Source organism: Pongo abelii, chromosome 18 (assembly GCF_028885655.2).
Source record: "Pongo abelii isolate AG06213 chromosome 18, NHGRI_mPonAbe1-v2.0_pri, whole genome shotgun sequence".
Taxonomy (NCBI): Eukaryota; Metazoa; Chordata; class Mammalia; order Primates; family Hominidae; genus Pongo; species Pongo abelii.
In genome coordinates, this window is record NC_072003.2 from 87,432,116 (window position 1) to 87,451,612 (window position 19,497).

The 19,497-nt window shown below is 45.9% G+C and overlaps 1 protein-coding gene across 31 annotated transcripts in view; it reads left to right on the forward strand.

The window, feature by feature from the left end:
- Positions 1-19,497, forward strand: part of BANP (BTG3 associated nuclear protein) — a 125,354-nt gene that overhangs the window by 36,270 nt on the left and 69,587 nt on the right. For 22 of the 31 annotated variants that reach the window (XM_024233474.3, XM_024233469.3, XM_024233473.3 and 19 more), the window contains 2 exons: positions 14,325-14,441; positions 16,121-16,296. In XM_024233474.3, the coding sequence (XP_024089242.1) occupies positions 14,325-14,441; positions 16,121-16,296 (293 nt within the window). The remainder of the gene's footprint in view (positions 1-14,324; positions 14,442-16,120; positions 16,297-19,497) is intronic. The other 9 variants (XM_054534269.2, XM_054534272.2, XM_063717795.1 and 6 more) reach the window with 1 other exon arrangement.

The following is a 19,497-nucleotide window of genomic DNA, read 5'->3' on the forward strand; positions in this document are numbered from 1 at the left end:
TCCCTCTGCTGGGGGCAGATGTTATCATTCACAGACCTGCGGTGGTTGTCTGTCTGCTTGTCAACAAGCAGTGAAATAAGAGTAAAGTTGCCTAATACTGACTCAGATGCACAATCCAGTTAACTCAGATGTGTGAGATCTTCCGGTTTGAAAGAACTGTATTGGCAAGGCAAAATCAACCTATTGTAGAATATATTTATTGTTTATCAGCATGGGGATTATTAATATTGCTAATAAAACCATTATTTGTAAAAATTAAGATTAATAGAAAAATCGTTCTTCTATTTTCTCATAGTTTTAAATAGGATAAAATTATATTCTATTTAAAATTCTATTTAAAATATATCCTATTCAAAATTACAAGAAAATGTAAGAATGGTTTCCTTTTTTTTTGAGACTCCGCTCTGCCACCTAGGCTGGAGTGCAGTGGTGCGATCTTGGCTCACTGCAACCTCTGCCTCCCAGGCTCAAGCAATTCTCCTGCCTCATCCTCCCGAGTAACTGGGATTACAGGCATGCACCATGCCGCCTGGCTAATTTTTGTAATTTTAGAAGAGACAGGGTTTCACCACATTAGCCAGGCTGGTCTTGAACTCTTGACCTTAGGTGATCTGCCTGCCTCGGCCTCCCAAAGTGCTGGGATTACAGGTGTGAGCCACCACGCCTAGTGGAGTGATTTCCTTTCATAGTAAAGTTTTAAATATGGTATATTTGAATGACTTTTAAAGAAGGAGGCTGGGTGCGATGGCTCACACCTATAATTCCAGCACTTTGGAAGGCCAAGATGGAAGGATCACTTGAACCCAAGAGTTCCAGACCAGCGTGGGCAACATAGTGAGACCCCCATCTCTACAAAAAAATAAAAAAATTACCTGGGCACAGTGGCACCTGCCTGTAATCCCTTAGGAGGCTGAGGTGGGAGGATTGCTTGAGCCTGGGAGGGTAAGACTATGGTGAGCTGTGACTCTGCCACTGCACTCCAGGCTAAGCGAGACCCTAACTCAAAAAAAAAAAAAAAAAAAAAAAAAAAAAAGGATGTTATTATGTCTGACATTTCTTTCCATGTAAGTTATTTTTAAAAGGCAGTCTCACTCTGCCATGCAGGCTGGAGTACAGTGGTGCAATCTCGGCTCACTGTAACCTCTGCCTCCTGGATTCAAGCGATTCTCCCACCTCAGCCTCCCAAGTAGCTGGAACTATAGGTACACGCTACTATGCTTGGCTAATTTTTGTATTTTTTGATAGAGATGAGGTTTTGCCATGTTGGCCAGGCTGGTATCTTTCCATACAAGTCCTGAAAATTAGATATAAAAATTGCCAACAGTTGAAAGCTGTTGACAGAAAATTGTAGGGGAGAAATAGCGGATAAGAGCGTAATTCCAGTATGTCAATGAAAAAAAGTATGTTTAAATTAGAAAGTTACTAATTTGTGAACACAGATGAGTGAATGAGAATTGTCTGTCTAAAACTGGGCAGTGGAACATTGAAAAGGAAAAGTCTCCAAAGTTAAAAATTGGTTAGCATTCTGAATAATAAGGTGCTTCTATAGATTATTTATTTTGGGACTCAGATATTTTGAGATGGAGTCTCACTCTGTCACCCAGGCTGGAGTGCAATGGCATGATCTTGGCTCACTGCAACCTCTGCCTCCAAGGTTCAAGTGATTCTCCTGCCTCAGCCTCCTGAGTAGCTGGGATTACGGATGCAGGCCACCATGCCCAGCTAATTTTTTTTTTTTTTTTAATTAGAGATGGGGTTTCACCATGTTGGTCAGTCTGATCTCAAACTCCTGACCTCATGATCCACCCGCCTCGGCCTCCTAAAGTGCTGGGATTTCAGGTGTGAGCCACTGCCCCCGGCCGGGACTCAAATATTTAAAATGAAGGTTAGAAGTATGTAAGTCACAGATAGTATTACATCCAAATCATATGCTGTTAAAATAGCCCAGGATTCCCAGGGCTCACTCCTTGCTGTGAGGGATTAGCTGGGAAGTCTGAGTGTAATCTTACAGCACAGAGGCAGACACCTTAAGGGGCTTTGAGTTGTGACGAGGCCCCCGGGGAGAGTGCGAGAAGCTGCCCCCTGCGGTATCCCTTGCCCTTCTGTTTAGAGCGGCTGCCTCTGCTCAGAGCCAGCCCAACCCTCAAGGGCGGGCACAGCCTTGCAGCAGCAGGGGTGTCACTAAGGCCCCCTCTCTGTGTGTTGAAATCCACCCCACCTGTTGGTTATTTCTCATTAAAACTGACTTGCACTGGTCTGTACTATCAGTGCTGAGAGCTGATTATTCTTTCCTTTCACTCTCTGGAACACAAGAAGGCACTGGAGTACTGCTTGTCTCACTTGGCATTTTGGATCCGGATTTTTGGGTTCTACACCTGAATGAGATTCTTTAAATAACTTCGAGAACAAAGAAAAGAAAAAGAAAGCCCCTTTTATTTGAAGCTAAAGTTGAATCATTGTAATAAAAATGCGAGTCACCTGGATGGGCCTCATCCAACAGTCGTCATCAACTTGGGGACAAGAAAAATGGTCTTTTAAGTTTTGTAGGTAGGGGCTTATTTTCTTCCTGCAGGTGCGCCATCAGTTTGGATTTTGCTTCATTGTAATTTTGGTGTAGTGACCCGAGATTTTAACTTTAAAGATGTTTGGGTCTGTCCTTTGAATGCTAGTGTGGACAGTTCAGTTGGGGCATTCGTTATGTCACATGGCCTGCAGGGACCCAGGGCGTGCACATGCTCACGTTTATACAGGTAAATGTTAACATCCTTTGTCTGTACTTCGAAGCTGGACAGAGATAGTGGTGTAAACAGGATGCAGCAGAGCATGGAGTGTTGCCCGTCAGGGGATGCAGGCCCGCGTGGCTGCTCACATCCAGGACACAGGGCGGGTGACAGGGGATGCAGGCCCACGTGGCTGCGCACATCCAGGACATGGTGGGTGACGGGATGCAGGCCCGTGTGGCTGCGCACATCCAGGACACAGGGCAGGTGACAGGGCTCTGTGTGCCCAGCACACCTGTGGAGTTGCCTACTGGGCAGCTCAGACTGCAGCTCACAGCCCAGGATTTTCTGCTTTGTTTTCATTAACTGAACATACTGACTCGAAAAATTATTTTTAAAAATAAAAACAAGCTAATTTTATTTTTAGTTTATTTTAATTAAAAATAGATTTTTAAATCTGCTTTTTAAAGTCATAGATGTTTATCTTTAAGAACATTAAACAATTAAAGAACTAGCAAGCATGTTTCTACAATTTTACAGCAATTATAAACCATAGGCTTCTGTATAAGACTAGTTCTGGAAATTTTTTAAAGTGTGATTTCTTTTAAAGTATGTCTTCCAGAGATGTGTCGTGTAAGGCTCAATGAGGGAGAAATTTTTCTTTTCCTCAGAACTGACTGTTGACCCGTGGATAATTGAAATATTTGATTAAGGAATGATTTTAATTCCCTCTGCTGTGCTGGCTGCTGATTCTCTGTTTTATTTCCTAGAGTGTCTTTTATTTGATTTCCTAGAGGGTCTTGTATTTTTCCTAGAGGGTCTTGTATCTATTTTATTGATAGATATCCGTGGAAAGGCTGTTGTGGTGTGTAGAGCTAGGCCTCGTTCTGAGCGTCTCTGTTCTGGCATGGGAGCATGAGAGGTCTTGGCCAGGGTGAACCAGTTTTTTCAGTTTTGGGTCATTGACATTCTCAGTCAAAATTATAGCGTTTCATAGGCTTTAGAGTCTGACAAACTCAAGGGAGAGCTGCGTGAATTGTGAAGAAATGGTTTGGTCTCAGCTAAGATGGTTTTGTTTAATTCTTTTCTTATTTGATACTGAATTTTGGTTGCTTTCGTTTAATTTTGTGTACATGTGATTTCTCTTCCTGACTGGTCTATACTTCCTTGCACAGCTGCATACTTTTGTTTTGTTTTGTTTTTTTGAGACGGAGTCTCGCTCTGTCGCCCAAGCTGGAGTGCAGTGGCGCCATCTCGGCTCACTGCAACCTCCGCCTCCTGGGTTCACGCCATTCTTCTGCCTCAGCCTCCCGACTAGCTGGGACTACAGGCGCCCACCACCATGCCTGGCTAATTTTTTATATTTTTAGTAGAGACGGGGTTTCACCGTGTTAGCCAGGATGGTCTCGATCTCCTGACCTTGTGATCTGCCCACCTCGGCCTCCCAAAGTGTTGGGATTACAGGCGTGAGCCACCGCGCCCGGCCAGCTGCATACTTTTGGTGACCTAATAGTGACACCCTCTACATGCTAGGGCTGAGTACTAGCCAAGGAAAACATACAGTTTACATACCTGCAACTTTGGGAATTATTCACATAATCGTATGATACAGTTTACATACCTACAACTTCGGGAATTATTCACATAATCGTATGATACAGTTTACATACATATCACTTCGGAAATTATTCACATAATTGTATGATACAGTTTACGTACATACAACTTTGGGAATTATTAACATAATCATATGATACAGTTTACATACATACAACTTTGGGAATTATTAACATAATCGTATGCTTTAGAGATACAATCTAATAACCAAACTAATGAGAAACATAAATTTAAATGTTGTAATGATTATGCACATTCTAATAATTTGGAGCACTTCTCTAGTTTTAGAATAACTCAGAACTCATTGATTGGCATTGTATTGAATCTGTAGATCAATTTGGGGGAATTGCCAACTTAACAGTATTGAGTATTCTGATTCATGAACATGGTATGTCTCTCCATTTATGGAGGTCTTTAATTTTTCTTAGCAGTGTTATACAGTTTTCAGTGTTCAGCTCCTGTGCATATTTTGTTACATTTATCTCTGAGTACTTCATACTTACAGATGCTATCATATTCATACTTACGGATGCTATCATAAATGGTATTGTATTTTAAATTTCAGTATCCAGTTGTCATTGGAAGGATGTAGTAGTACAATAGATTTTTCTTTACTGACCTTTATCCTGTGTTATTTCTAAATGAACTTGTTTTAGATTTTCTGTGGGATTTTTTTTTAAATATGCATAATTATGTTACCTTTAAATAGAGTTTTGCTTCTTCCTATAGAATTTCTATACCTTCTCTTACTTTAATGTGCTGGCCATGATCTTTATTTCGTGTATTTTCTTTATAAAAATATTTTTGCCTTATTCCTGATCTTTGAGTGAAAGCATCCAGCATTTCACCATTAAGTCTGATGTTACCAGTACGTTTTTCCCAGATGCTCTTAATCAGGTTGAAGAAGTTTCCTTCTATTCTTTGTTTCATGGGAGTTTTTTTGCATGAACGAATGGACATTGGATTTTCACATGCCTTTTCTGTATCTCCCAAGATGATGGTGTGGTGATCCTTCTTGATTCTTTTGTTAAAGTGAATTACGTCGACTTCGAATGCTAACCGAACCTTGCATTTCTATTATCATAAACCTGACTTCATCTGCGTGTATTGTGCTTTTGCTATACTGGTCAGTTTTCTAATATTTAATGAAGAGTTTTTGCGTCTGTGTTTGTGCGACATGTTAGTCTGCAGTTTTCTTTTTTTGCCACGTCTTTGTTTTGTTATCAGGATAATGCTGACCTTAGCAACGGAGCTGGGAAGCTGCCCCTCATTGTCTATTTTCTGAAAATGTTTCAGTGAGATTAGTTTTCTTTCTTTTAAAAAATTTGATAGAATTTGCCAGTGAAGCCTAGGTTTTTAATAATAAATTCAATTATTTTAATAAATATAGAACTGCCAGGCGCGGTGGCCCATGCCTGTAATCCCAGCACTGTGGGAGGCTGAGGAGGGTGGATCACCTGAAGTCAGGAGTTCGAGACCAGCCTGGCTAACGAGGCGAAACCCCGTCTCTACTAAAAATACAAAAATTAGCCGGATGTGGTGGCAGGCGCCTGTAGTCTCAGCTACTCAGGAGGTTGGGGCAGGAGAATCACTTGAACCCAGGAGGCGGAGGTTGCAGTGAGCCGAGATTGCACCACTGCACTCCAGCCTGGGAGACAGAGTGAGACTCCTCAAAAAAAAAAAAAAAAAAAAAAAAGAAAAGAAAAAGAAAAGAACTTTGATAAACGTAGAATTTCTTGAGTTAGTGTTGTTTGTGTCTCTCAAGATTATTTTCTTTTCCCCCAAATTCTAGAGTGTGTCCGCACACTGTTCCTCATCGTACCCACTGTATGTTTCCATGTCTGTGGGTCCACAGGATGCTCCGCTGCCAAGCCTCCCTGGGCTCCTCTGATCCGTGACCGTTTCTCACACTTCCTTGTTTTTGGCGATTTTTTGAGGAGCGTTGGGTCGGGTATTTTGTAGGATGTGCCTCTGTTGGAATTTGTCTCCTGACTAGACTGGGGTCACGGGTTTTAGGGAGGAAGGACACGGAAGTGAAGCCCTTCTCATCATATGCTGTCCAGGCCAGCACCGTCAGCAGGACGCAGTGCTTGATGCTGATGCGGGTCACCTGGCTGAGATGTGCTCTTCAGCATTTTTCACAGTCAAGTGACTCTTCCCGCTTTCATCCTGCACTTTAGAAGGAAGCTGCTATGCCCGTCACCCAGTTAAGGAGTGGGGAGTTGTGTGCCGCCTCCTCGGGCGTGGAGCGTCACAGATACTGTTGTCAGTCTACCCGGGAGGCTTGTCTCTTCTTTCCCATTTATTTATTTATTCACTCATCCGTTTCCATCAGTGTGTGCTCATGGAGATGTATTTTACACTCTGGGTTAGAATCTAGTTCTGCTTCATTCTGGTGCTCACATCCTTCCAGCTTTGGCCATTGGCAGCTCGTCAGTTGGCTCCCGTGCCCCTTGACATTCCCTCCATTCCCTCTTCATTGTAGGTGTTTCATCATTAGTGTTTTTTTTTTTCCTTTTTTTCTTTTGAGACAGAGTTTTGCTCTTGTTGCCCAGGCTGGAGTGCAGTGGGGCGATCTCTTACTGTAACCTCCGCCTCCTGGGTTCAAGCAGTTCTCCTGCCTCAACCTCCCAAGTAGCTGGGATTACAGGCTGTGCCACCACACCCGGCTAATTTTTTGTATTTATATTAGAGACGGGGTTTCACCATGTTGACCAGGCTGGTCTCGAACTCCTGACCTCAGGTGATCCGCCTGCCTTGGCCTCCCAGAGTGCTGGGATTACAGATGTGAGCCACCATGCCCGGCCTGAGCACTTTTTACCTGCACAACACTACCAAATGCTTCTTCGGGTTCATTGTGAGTGCTTGTCCCAGCCTAGAATCAGCCGTTTCTCCGTGAATTGAAAAATGACATTAGAGACCACATTGCGGTGTTTGGAGGGCCCTGGTGTTAGAGATCAGGATGTGGTGCGCGGCGGTGCACGGCGTCCTCCGAGCATGCGAAGGGCCCTGGGCGGCTTTTCACCCAAACATGTTGCCTAGGAGCCCTGCATCCTGTGTCGTTGCAGAATGCTGACTTCTGTGGAGTCAGTCCTGACGCTGCTTCCCTCTCTCACTAGTAGTCATTTCTGTAGCTTCTAGGAAAGAGGAAGAAAACATACCCGTCCTTGACCTGCTCGCCCTCTGATTTGGGACTGTTGGGTGGAAGTCACAGATCTCTGTCGGAGCACAAGCATGGCTCCTTGGGGAGAGCAGGGTGAGGAGTTAGATCTGGAGCCTCTCAAAGCTGATTGGCAGAAGCTAGAAGATTCTTTCTTTCTTTAGCAATGAGGTTTTAAAATTTGTTACATTAGGTTAGTCCCATTTCTCTGGTGCAGTGGTTAATTGGAGAGTTGGTTTTATATTCTGTTTTGCTTATTTCATGAGATATTAGGAAGAAAATTTTAATGCCAATTTATTTTTACCCGTGGGTATTTTTTGTTAGATCATGTTTTGATGACTTTTTAATCTTTAGCGTGGTACAGTGGCTTAGGCCTGTAATCCCAGCATCTCGGGAGGCTGAGGTGGGAGGATCATCTGAGACCAGGAATTTGAGACCAGTCTGGGCAGCATAGTGAGACCCCGTGTATAAAAATAAAATAAAATAAAAAGCCCCTCGAACCTGCAAGCAGTAGAAATATACTTTTAGTAAATGTTTGATGAGTCTGAGTGCTGATTGTATTCATTGGGTGACATAAGCCATGGCAGTAGAGGGTCCCCTGGACTTGTGATTAGTGCGGTGGGAGGGTGCATCTTGCTTATGTTCCGGGTGCAGTGTGGGCGATTCTGGTCCTCCCACAACTGCCCTGGGTGCCTCTGATGCCTGAGCCTTCTATCATGTGCTCACCCTATGGCCTTGGGGTCCTCAGTCTGGGAAGGGGAGAGACGTGAAAAGGTGCATCCTGTTTTTAAAACCTGTGTCCTGGAAATGACACACCTCTCGCCTGTTGGAGTCCATCGATGGAGTCTGGCCACAGGGCCGTGTGTGCACAGAAGGGGCTTGGGAAATGCAGTCTGGATGTGTGGGGGTTCCCGGGACAGCCCCTGACGGCCAGGGAAATAGGCTGTGGGCTGCCCTGGCCTGGGGGGTTTTGGGGGGCCTGCTTTTCCTCCTGCTGAAGCTCTGAGCAACTCCTCTTTTTGTAAGTACATTACATCAAACGAGTTTCTTCTTTTATTTGGCCCCGGTCCTTGTGTGTTATGTAGGAGCATAAATGTCCATGGGAGAAAATGTTCTTAGGGAACAGTTACTGGAGTTTAAAAGAAATCTGTCCATTTTTTCCTAATAAGTAGAAAGCAGAAAAAATTACTTAATTCTTTTTACATGGCTGTTGTTGAAATACTTTTCCTTGAGAGAATTCATAAAAATTAGAAAACTAGTATCAGCTTTTCTAACCTGCACTTGATGATAATTACTTTGAATTATAAAAGGGATGGCCACCCGTGGCGGCAGAGTGTCTCACGTGGTGAGGCTGCACTCTGGGTGGGAAGGAGACAAAAACTTGTTCTTGTTCAAATATACGTCAGATATCCTGATGGAGTTCCTCCTCTCCCTGCTGTAGAAAACAGTCAGATACCACGGCATGAATGGGAGTGGCCGGTGACTTGACTCCACAGGTAACGAGCTCTGGGTCAAGATCTTGGGCTCAGTGGGGCACTGAGGGGAAGCAGCGCGCCCGGCCTTGTTCATGCGGTGAGCTGGAGCGGGAGCCCCTGGAGGCTGGGGTTCCTGCGGTGCCCAGGGTGGGCTTCTCAGTGCAGACCTGAGCATTCAGTGCAGACGCGTTAGACGCACATTTAGCGGGTTTGGCCCTGGGGCATTTGAAAGTTGTTTAAACTCATCTTTGGAAGGTTGGTGCTTGCTTTCTCCTCAGATTGTCCTCTTGGCATCTCCATGTGAGTTGAGGGTTAGGCGGAGAATAGAGTCATGTCTGTTCTCTGTCCTGTGATCATTTGTGCCCAGGCAGAGGTGTGTGTCCAGCAGGCACCCATGGCGGTGTCTGGAGTCACCACTGTAGATCAGGTGGCTCTCTTGCCCCGTCATTTCCACATTCGACAGCTTTCGTGGAGCCCAGTCACCGCCTGAGACCGGGACCCACCCGGCGTCTCAGCTGCCTGTGCCACTTAGTTGGAGATGGCTTCTGACGCTAACCTCTGCTGCGAGGTTTCTCGGGTTCTGCTCACTGGCTGCATGGGTCGGAGTTCTGCTGCTCTGAAGTGCCGGCTGGGCTCTGGTTCTGAGTGTTGCTGGGCCCTCGTCCTGGGTGCCGGCTGGGCTCTGGTCCTCAGCGTTGCCCTCCCGTCCCTCCCTCCTCCCTGTGTCATTGTCTGCACTGAACCATTGCGTAGGTTTTCAAGTCTCTGCTTCAGAATAACTTAGTTTTCATTTCCTTTTGTAATAAAACATGGCAGACACAAATCTGTGAAAATAGTTTAAATCCTTCATTTCTCAAGATTTTTAATTTTATGTCTTATCTTGGTGGCTTGTTTTGCATGTACTTGGACAAAGCCTCTTGATGTCTGTTCACATGTGCTCCATTTTGTGTGGTCCACGAGCAACAGGGGCCGCCATGCCAGTTGCCCAGAGCACAGGGCAGGTGCTTAGGGCTCTGTGATGAGGTGGTTCCCTGAAGCAGAAGAGAAATGGAAGGCCACTTTATAAGCTCAGCGTAGAAAATGTTTGCCGTGACAGCTTTCAAAGTGGAAGATGTTTTGTTTTGTTTTGTAGAAATGGGGTCTCGCTATGTTGCCCAGTCTGGTCTTGAACTCCTGGGCTCAAGCCATCTGACTGCCTCAGCCTCCCAAAGTGTTGGGATTACAGGTGTGAGCCACCGCACCTGGCTGAAGAGGTTTTGTTTTAAATCCATCAAAGTAAAACAGTTAAAAAACTCAAACACTGAAAGGGTGAGTTGTAGCAGTAGTTGAAATAGGATCATTGCTGTTCCTGTCCAGCAAGTGACTAAAAGCATGAGAAATACTTAGTTTTGAACACAGGTTCTGTCACCAATAAATGGTGAGACCTGGGTCAGATCCTGATCTTTCTGAGCATCAGTGTCTTCGTGGTAAAGTGGGTGAAATAGCCAGGATGGCTGGGAGTGAGACCATGCACACGAAGCACTCAGTACTCCTTGAGCTCAGCAGAATCAGGACTGTTACTTCCTGGTGAGTCCCTGAGTGCCCACTCTCGGCTGGGTCTCATGGTGGCTGCTGGCTCCCACCAGTCAGCCCTCAGACTTTAAGTCACCTTTAGTTTAGCACCTCCTAGTGGAATTCAGAACTGACCTTGCACAGTGGATGAGAACATTCTAGGCTGTCTTTTGGCATCCAGCTTGGTGGATTCTGCTCTGAGTCGGGATTCTCAGTCTTTGCTTTCGGCATGCATAGCAGCAGCGTGTGAACCAGTGGATCGAGAGGCATTTCCCTCCAAAATGGGAAGCTCACTCTTGAATTCCTCCGTGTCCCAAACAGTCTTCAGCCATGTCCTGTGCGTTCTTCTAGGGACTTTGGGAGACATCATTGGACGAACAGAAGGACCCCTGTACAGGGGAAGGCCACACGGAAAACTAAAGTATAGTAAGGAGATGGCAAAATAGATGAAAAAGTGCTGAGGGCTGTGGGGGCAGTGAGTGGTTTTGGTTAGGAATGTCAGCTGTCTGTCACAGGGGGACTTTGGCCTCAGACCTAATTTTGCCATTCACTGGCTGTGTGGCCTTGAACAGGTTAATAGCTTCTCTGCGTGGGCTGCTGTCTGTGCCGTGAAGATGCTGCAGGACCCGGCTCCTGAGGCTCGATGACCTGCTTCTCAGTTTCTTGCTGTCCTTCCAGACACATCTCCATGCACGCACATGTGTGGCTGTACTTACCTGTCCTTCCAGACACGTCTCCATGCACACACGTGCGCAGCTGTACTTACCTGTGTTTTTTGTTGCTTAGTATTGTTGTGGCACTTTTTCCACATCAGTCCTTAGATAGGGACTTCATTCTCCTTAATGTGATAAAGATGTTCCATAATTTTAAAAAAAGTATTCTTTTGTGCAATTTGAGGTTGATTTAAATTGTGTTAGTTGAAAGCGTGTCATATCTGGCATTTTTTAAACATTAAAATAATTTACTTTTACAGCATATTATAATATTGATCTTTAAAAACAAAACTGATTTATTTATTTTTTTAATTTTTCCATTATAATCTAAATATCATGATGCATTTTGAACGTCTCACCAATGAGCTTTTGGCAGTTGAATGTTACGTCACTTTTCTGTTCTTTGAACTTTCTTTTCCATTTTACTTCCCTCACAAAATTTTATCCTGTTAGCCTGGCTGTCATGCGCCTTAGCAACAGAAATAGGGATGTAAATCGAAGCCGAAAAAATTTGTGTTCCTAACCATAAGGCCCTAAGGGCTTAAAAAAAAAAAAAAAAAAAAAACAACCTTCTGGATTGAGTTCCTACTACAATGGTTGAACAAAACAATGTGAATATGTGACTCACTTAGAACTAACTCTTGATAATAAAATACTGGGAATGTATTTTTGAAGAGCTGGGTACGGCTTTTTGGTTAATTATTGAATCGATGGATGATTATGTTTGACTGCTTAGATGAGACAGGATTCCACGTTGGTCCTGCTGTTTTTGGTTTTTATAGCTCTGGGTGCTGGGAAACTTGGCTCACATCAGTAATATGTGGGAGAGGAAGGAGTCCTCAGCTTCTTTGAGTTGTGTGCCAGGGGTCTCAGTGGTCTGTCCTCAGAAACTGTTTTTGATGATCTCTGTCTATTTTGTTGAAAGCAAAGGATTGCAACCCAGCTGACTTACCAAGGGCTTTCTAGTTAGCCGGTGAGGTGCTAGTTTTGTCATGCCCGTGCTAGTGTTCAGGTGGCCCTGCGCTGGCTTCTGGGGTCTGCGCCCTAGGTGGATGGTGCGTCCAGTGTGCTCAGAGCAGAGGTTGTTTTTTAGGTGGGAAAAGGGCTCTGTGGAAGGGAACACGCACATTGAGATGCTCACTTAAGGAGAGTTATCTTTAGGAAACAGGACATTCTGGAAGGTGGGGATCTGGAGACTGTGTTGCTGAGAGCTGTCTGCATCCATGAGCCCCCCCCAGAAAGCTGTGGGGCACCCGAGGGGCACATTATTCCAGTTGGGAGCTGGTTGTCTTAGAATATGATTTCCTTCACCTTAATAAGGATCTTCAAGGAAAAAAAGGTATATTTGGTCAAATGACATTGCCAAATGGTGGCCTGAATACATTTTACTCTATTAAAATTTCTTCTCAGACTGTCAATGTGCCAGTGGCCACTGTGAATAGTCATTAGGGGACTGTTGGCTACTCAGCAGCACCGTCCTTCTTCAGTTGCTCACTGGGAGAGAGAGAGAATGAATGTGTGTGTGGACATGCTGTGAGCCTAGGATCCCGGGGACACCAGCCTTCCCACATGCCGTGAGCCTAGGATCCCGGGGACACCAGCCTTCCCACATGCCGTGAGCCTACGATCCCGGGGACACCAGCCTTCCCACATGCCTTGAGCCTAGGATCCCGGGGACACCACCCTTCCCACATGCCGTGAGCCTAGGATCCCGGGGACACCAGCCTTCCCACATGCCGTGAGCCTAGGATCCCGGGGACACCAGCCTTCCCACATGCTGTGAGCCTAGGATCCTGGGGACACCAGTGTTCCATAGCCTCCACTTGGGGAACATACCAAGGTCGTGCAAGCCGGTAGCCTCTCCATTTCTACATCTCTGGGGAGCATAGGACTGTCACAGCCTGTAGGTGACCTGGGTTACTTTTCATACCTGACCTATAGGTCATTTGTCAGGTTTTGCTGTGTTAATGTTAGATGTCACCAATAACAAGTAGAGGAATTTTAAAAATAATATTTTTGAATGAAATGCAGTTGATTATGCCTTTATTTTAGGAGAAAACATGGTGGTCCCGTGATTTACTTGGGCATGGCATGGTGCTGTGCTTGCACTCAATGTGGGGACAGTTACAGTGACACTAGGCTGGAATTTCCTGTGTGCAGATCACAGAAAGGCAGGCTTCCCAGGTTGGTTTTTGGAGAGTGAAATCCAAGAATGGTGTTTTATTGTCAGGTGATAATCACTTTGTATTTCTAGTGCTAGTTCTTTCCCCAGCCTTCCACAACAAAGTGTACCTTAGATATCCCTTGTGACCAGAAAGTGCTAAGGCTTAAAAACGCATGATTGAAAACTGTGGGTGAGTCTGTACTTTGAGATGAAGCTGTGTTAGCTGCCGCCTGTCTGAACACACTCGTGCTTCCTCCAGGGTGGCGCCAGGCTTGGTGGTTTCTGGGCCATGGTCTGTTCTTTTGTAGAATCTTTTCCTTCAAAGCAGAACCCTGAGCCCTTTGGTTGTAGCTCACACATGTTCCTGCAGGACCTGGAGGCAGCATGTGTGTCCTTCCATCCCAAGTCCAATGTGATGTTTGCCCCTTTCTTTCCAGGGCGCTACCGTTTTGGAATGATACCAACGCTTACATGGTTACGAACGTTAGATCTGTCCCATAGGAATGAGTTGGGATGGAGTGACTGAAAATGTCAAGCCGGTTTTCATGCAAGTGTGCCACCCTAGAAGCTTTATTAACTGGGTGTGATAACAGCTGGTGCGGTCGCAGTCTATTCTGTGTCACCAGCTCAGCATCCTCAGCCCAGCTGTCCTGTGCCATCCAGTTGTGCAGACAGAACACCAACAATTAGGAAAAGTTACATTCTGCTAAAAACCCCATCTCCAGTTTATTCTTCCTTAGCATTTGGGGCTCCTTCCCCCTCAGGATGGGTCCCTGGGAGCGGACTATGTTGAATGACTCTTAGGCCTCCCCCTCAGTGCGGGTCCCTGGGAGTGGACTGTGTTGAATGACTCTTATGTGCTCTTTACCATGAATGTTGTTGTTTTAAGGCCTTCTTTTTCTTTGTGATTCTTTTGTTCCCTAGCGTCGTCCCCCAGACTACAGTAATACTCAACAATGATCGGCAGAACGCCATTGTAGCCAAGATGGAAGACCCCTTGAGCAACAGGGCACCGGATTCCCTGGAAAATGTCATTAGCAAGTCAGTAGCACGGCACCAACCCCACCTTTCCCTGCCACTGTGAGGAGTCCCGTGAGAATAAGTCAATGTCCCCAAGCCAGGGCACAGTCCAGCACATGCTTCATCTCTGTGGTCACAGGGTTGAGCCTGGCAGGCACCACCCCAGCTCTGTGAGGTCGGGGCGGGAGGCTGGGCGATGCTGAGTGCTGAGTCCAGCCACACCAGGGGCAGCTGCCGCCGGGGACTTCTGTGTCTCGTGCTGGCCGGGGTTGTGGAGGGGGCTGGCTCTGTCTCCTCACAGCAGTCTGTGAAAGCGTTCATCCTCCCACCTAGCTCAGTGGTCCTCACGTCTGTCTGTGCAGAGCGTGTCAGGCAAACAGACGCCCTCCCCCACGGTTGCTAAGTGGTGCAGGCATGTTGAGTTTATGACTTTTTTCTTATACCTTTTTCTCTTGAGACATTTTGAATGGAACTTTGGTCAGAGGTGGGAGTGGACAGAAGACACCGTCCCCGCTCTGTGTGCGGGGAAGGCCGTGCAGTGGCCTCTGGCTGGCATCCAGGCCCTGCTGTCCCCAGGAGTGCCCCCTGGGGCTGCGTGAACCCCCGAGGATGCTGTTGCTTTTTCTTTCCCATCTGTGTCTTCACAAAGTTCTATTTGCTTTTTCTCTCAGTCTCCTTTGTGGCTTGCTCCTCCTCCAGCTTCGTCCCCTTTCTGTATTGTCTTAGCTCAGTTCTCCAGGGCCGCAGCTGTGGTCGCAAGGGTCTGATACGTGGGGTGAAGGGAGAGGAGTTGGTGATGGGCGGTGAGGAGGTGCCAGGGTCAGCTGTGCCTCAGGGGCTTTGCGCTGGGGTCAGCCAGGCAGATGGCCAGTGTTGAGATCGGATTCAGCATGGACAGCGCTCCAGAGAATCCAGGCCAGAAAGTGCAGAGTGCAGCGCCCTCCTCTGGGTGCGGCCAGTGTTTTCAACACCCTTTTTTTTGACTTTGCAAATAGAGAAGTTGTGCTCCTTTCTCTTCTCCTGGTGCGTAGCAGTCCACGGTAGGGGATGTTGAAAGGGTCCTTAAAAAAGGGAAGTAGTAAGTCTCTAAATCATCCTTTTTTTGAGCACTTGTGGAGGTGGCCTCGCCCTGCTTTGCTAGCAGTGTTCTGTCCTTCCACATCAGCAGCCCTTGGGATGATGGCAGCTCCGATGGGATCTCAGTGGGTTTTTTAAGCCCCTTCAGTGTTTTTTGCCCGTGGGCGTACTTGGGAGTGCTGCTCGCATTGCAGAGGCGGAGCCATCTCCAGCGAGCCCGGCAGCATGGATCGAGTTGACCCAGGCCTCTGGGCAGTTTTCCTCATTTAGTCTTTCCTTTAACCTCGCCTGAAAAAAGACTCTTACCGGCATTTTTTGGGATGACTGCTGAACTCAGAAGGCAGCATGCTAGGCCTGAGTCCCAGTGAGTTACGATTTTACTTCTTTTGTGATACAAACATTTTCTTTAAATGGTTAAGTTTTATTTTATACAGTTTCTTTCAGCCCCAGGCCATTTTCTCCCATGGAGTTGCTATTAATCTTGGTAGAGAGAGCGGTATGGGAAGGCTGTGTGATCCACTGGTCCATGCAGAGTTAGATTTTGTGATAAGGAAAGCGCCGACCTTCGCGTGCTGCTTGCGGCTCTTACCACATTGGGCTGGTGTGTTTTTTTTCCCATTTAGCGCTGTGCCTGGGCGTCGGCAGAACACCATTGTGGTGAAGGTGCCGGGCCAAGAAGATAGCCACCACGAAGATGGGGAGAGCGGCTCGGAGGCCAGCGACTCTGTGTCCAGCTGTGGACAGGCGGGCAGCCAGAGCATTGGGAGCAACGTCACCCTCATCACCCTGAACTCAGAAGGTGCGTCCCAGGCGTCTTTCCTCGGCCAGAGCACCAGTAGGATTTTTTGTTTGTTTTGCTTTTTAGAAATTTTGTTGTTTTTTAAAAAAGTGATACAGTGGCCAGGCACGGTCGCTCACGCCTGTAATCCCAGCACTTTGGGAGGCTGAGGTGGGCGGATCACCTGAAGTCGGGAGTTCGAGACCAGTCTGACCAACATGGAGAAACCCTGTCTCTACTGAAAATACAAAATTAGCCAGGTGTGGTGGCAGGTGCCTATAATCCCAGCTACTCGGGAGGCTGAGGCAGGAGAATCGCTTGAACCTGGGAGGTGGAGGTTTCGGTGAACCGAGATCATGCCTTTGCATCCAGCCTGGGCAATAGAGCGAAACTCTGTCTCAAAAAAAAAAAAAAAAAAAGTGATACAGTATAGGACAGGCGCAGTGGCTCACGCCTGTAATCTCAGCACTTTGGGAGGCTGAGGCGGGTGGATCATGAGGTCAGGAGTTCAAGACCAGCCTGGCCAAAATGGTGAAACCCCGTCTCTACTAAAACTACAAAAATTAGTTGGGCACGGTGACAGGTGCCTGTAATCCCAGCTACTTGGGAGGCTGAGGCGAGAGAATTGCTTGAACCTAGGTGGCAGAGGTTGCAGTGAGCTGAGATCGCACCACTATACTCCAGCCTGGGCGACAGAGACTCTGTCTCAAAAAAAAAAAAAAAAAAAAATGGTGATACAGTATAAAAATGAAGAATAAAGGGAAAATAACTGTGATCCCACCATTCTGAGATCTCTAAACCTTTTGGGGTTTTTTGTGCACATTTCATGATTTTATAACTCACTTCTTTCCCCTACACAGTAGAAATCTTTCCACGTTAGTGCAGATGGACAGAGTCATTTTTAGCCAGTTTTGCTTATTTCATCGGGTCTGGATGCTTTCCAGGGATGGCCCCCTGTAACCTTTCATTATTGAAAGTAGCCTTGGCCTGCTGTGTTTTCACGTCTCTTGTATCAGTGTCTGGACATGGGCTCTCAGAGGCAGGTCGCTGGGCTAGAGGACGCGGCTTCCACGGGGTCCATGGCACAGGATGCACTGCCCATTTCCCCCGAGATCTGGAAGGATGTGAACCTGTTTGTCCTACTTGGACTCCTAGCGGGGGCTTCTCTCCTGCAGGGCTCTGAGGTGCCCTCCCGGCTGGCCCTTGGCCTGCCCAGTGTGCCTTTCAGAGCCCTCTTCCCCGAGAGCCTCTGTGAGCCCTTCATCCTGTCACCGTAAGTGACCAGATGACTGTCAGTTACTACAGCGTGGAGGAGAGAAAGAACCAGACAGACTTAGCTTTGTGCGTGGAGTTGTAAAGCATGTGTTTTCCTTATTTAGAAGAACTCAAAAGTTTTTCTGCCTCTGCGTCTGAGTTGTTGATTTTTCCTAGCAACTCGATGTTGCTTTGTCTACTGAACAAAGGTTTTCCTGTTAGGAAGACTCATTACCATATCTCAAACATTGAAAACAATGTTTTCCACAAAAATTGCTTTTACCTCTAATACAAATTGCTAGGATTCAGATGGCAGAATGGCGGGAAGAGAGGAAGAGAGGTTGAGTTGATCTTTTTTTTTTTTTCAAGTTGAGATCTAATTTATGTACCATAAAATTGACTGTTTTAAAGCATATGTCTCAGTGGTTTTTAGTATATTCTCAAGGTTGTACAGTCATCACTTCGGACTAATTCTAGAATATTTTTTATTACCCCCAGAAGAAGCCCTGTGTCCATCAACAGTCACTTTCCATTCTCCCAGCCTCCAGCCCCGGCACCCAACTCATCTCCGTCCTTGTGGATGTGCCTGTTGTGGACCTTGACTCTAAATGGAATCCTGTAGCATCACCCACATTGTAGCTTTTGCCCCAGTGCTTTGCTCCTTTTCATGGCTGCGTGATATGCCGAGGTACGGATGGCCCACATTCTTTTGATCCATCATCAGTTGATGGGCATCTGGGTTGTTTGCACTTTTTGGCTGTTGTCAGGAATGCTGCTATGAAGGTTGAGGTGTAGGTTTTTGTGTATCTATGAATTGCAGGATCAGGGCAATAGAGTTTTTCACACATTAAATTTGAGGAAAGGTGGGATGCTCCTGATTTCATTTTCATGGAAATTGAAAATCACATTGCAGTAACGACAGACTAATTGTTGTAATTATTTTTCGATGTGGATTTTGTGTAAATCCCCACATAGATCTGGCCACCCCCTTCAGGCCTGATGTTTGTTTGATTTAAACTGTGTTAGCTAAGGCAAAACAATTGGTAATTCTGGGGAGTCCAGGGTCATAAAAATAAAAAAACTAAATGAACTTATGAGAAGATATCAAATTTGGAGCTTACTTAGTATTGATCTGTATCTATAAGGAAAAATACAAATTTTCTTTGTGTCTGAGTTTAGGTTCTTTTGATGTTTTGTGTAAGACATTTTTCTTTAGCTAGGCTTTGAGCAGAGTTTTATAGCCATGTTTGCCACTGATTGTTCTCATCAAACATAATTTTACTGTACAACACAGTTTGTTAGGATTAGGGTGAATTAAAGAACTTTTTCTCATCTTAAATTTGACTTTATTTTGAAGGAGGGGTCATCATCCAGAGCCATTCTGTTTTCTTATCTCATTAGGAGGAAACATTTTTTGTAATAAATCTGTTTCACTGACTCTGTCCTTGGGAATGTATATCCCAGTGGGGTCGGTGTTATGAAAATATCTGCTTGAGCTGCCTTATTTGGCATAGTGGCTTGGTGAAAATGAGGAAGTCACCTTTAAATGATTGCTGTGTATGTAAATGTTGGGAAAATAGACAATCCATTAATGTCTCTTACGTCAGATTTACTCTCAACCTGTAGTGGGGTCATCTCTTCAGCATTTCCATGGGGGGTGCGAATGTGCCGAGAATGGGGCCAGCATCTTCCTGCCTGTGGCCCTCTGTCCCAGAGCACCTGGGCGGGCGGTGAATCGGCGAGTTTCTACGAGGGAAAGCATTAGGAATATGGGAGGTGCTAAAGGGGGTGTGCTTGTCTTTCTGTTTAGTTGTTTTAGGCCCTGATAAGAGACAGGAGCCGCAGGAGACAGATTGTTCTTAGCTTCTCGTTTAAGTATTTAAGTGCCTTAAGTCTTAGAGAACCACAGATTTCAAAACGGTTATTTCTTAAGAATTCCAAGTGGCTTGTGTGAATTGACATGCTGTT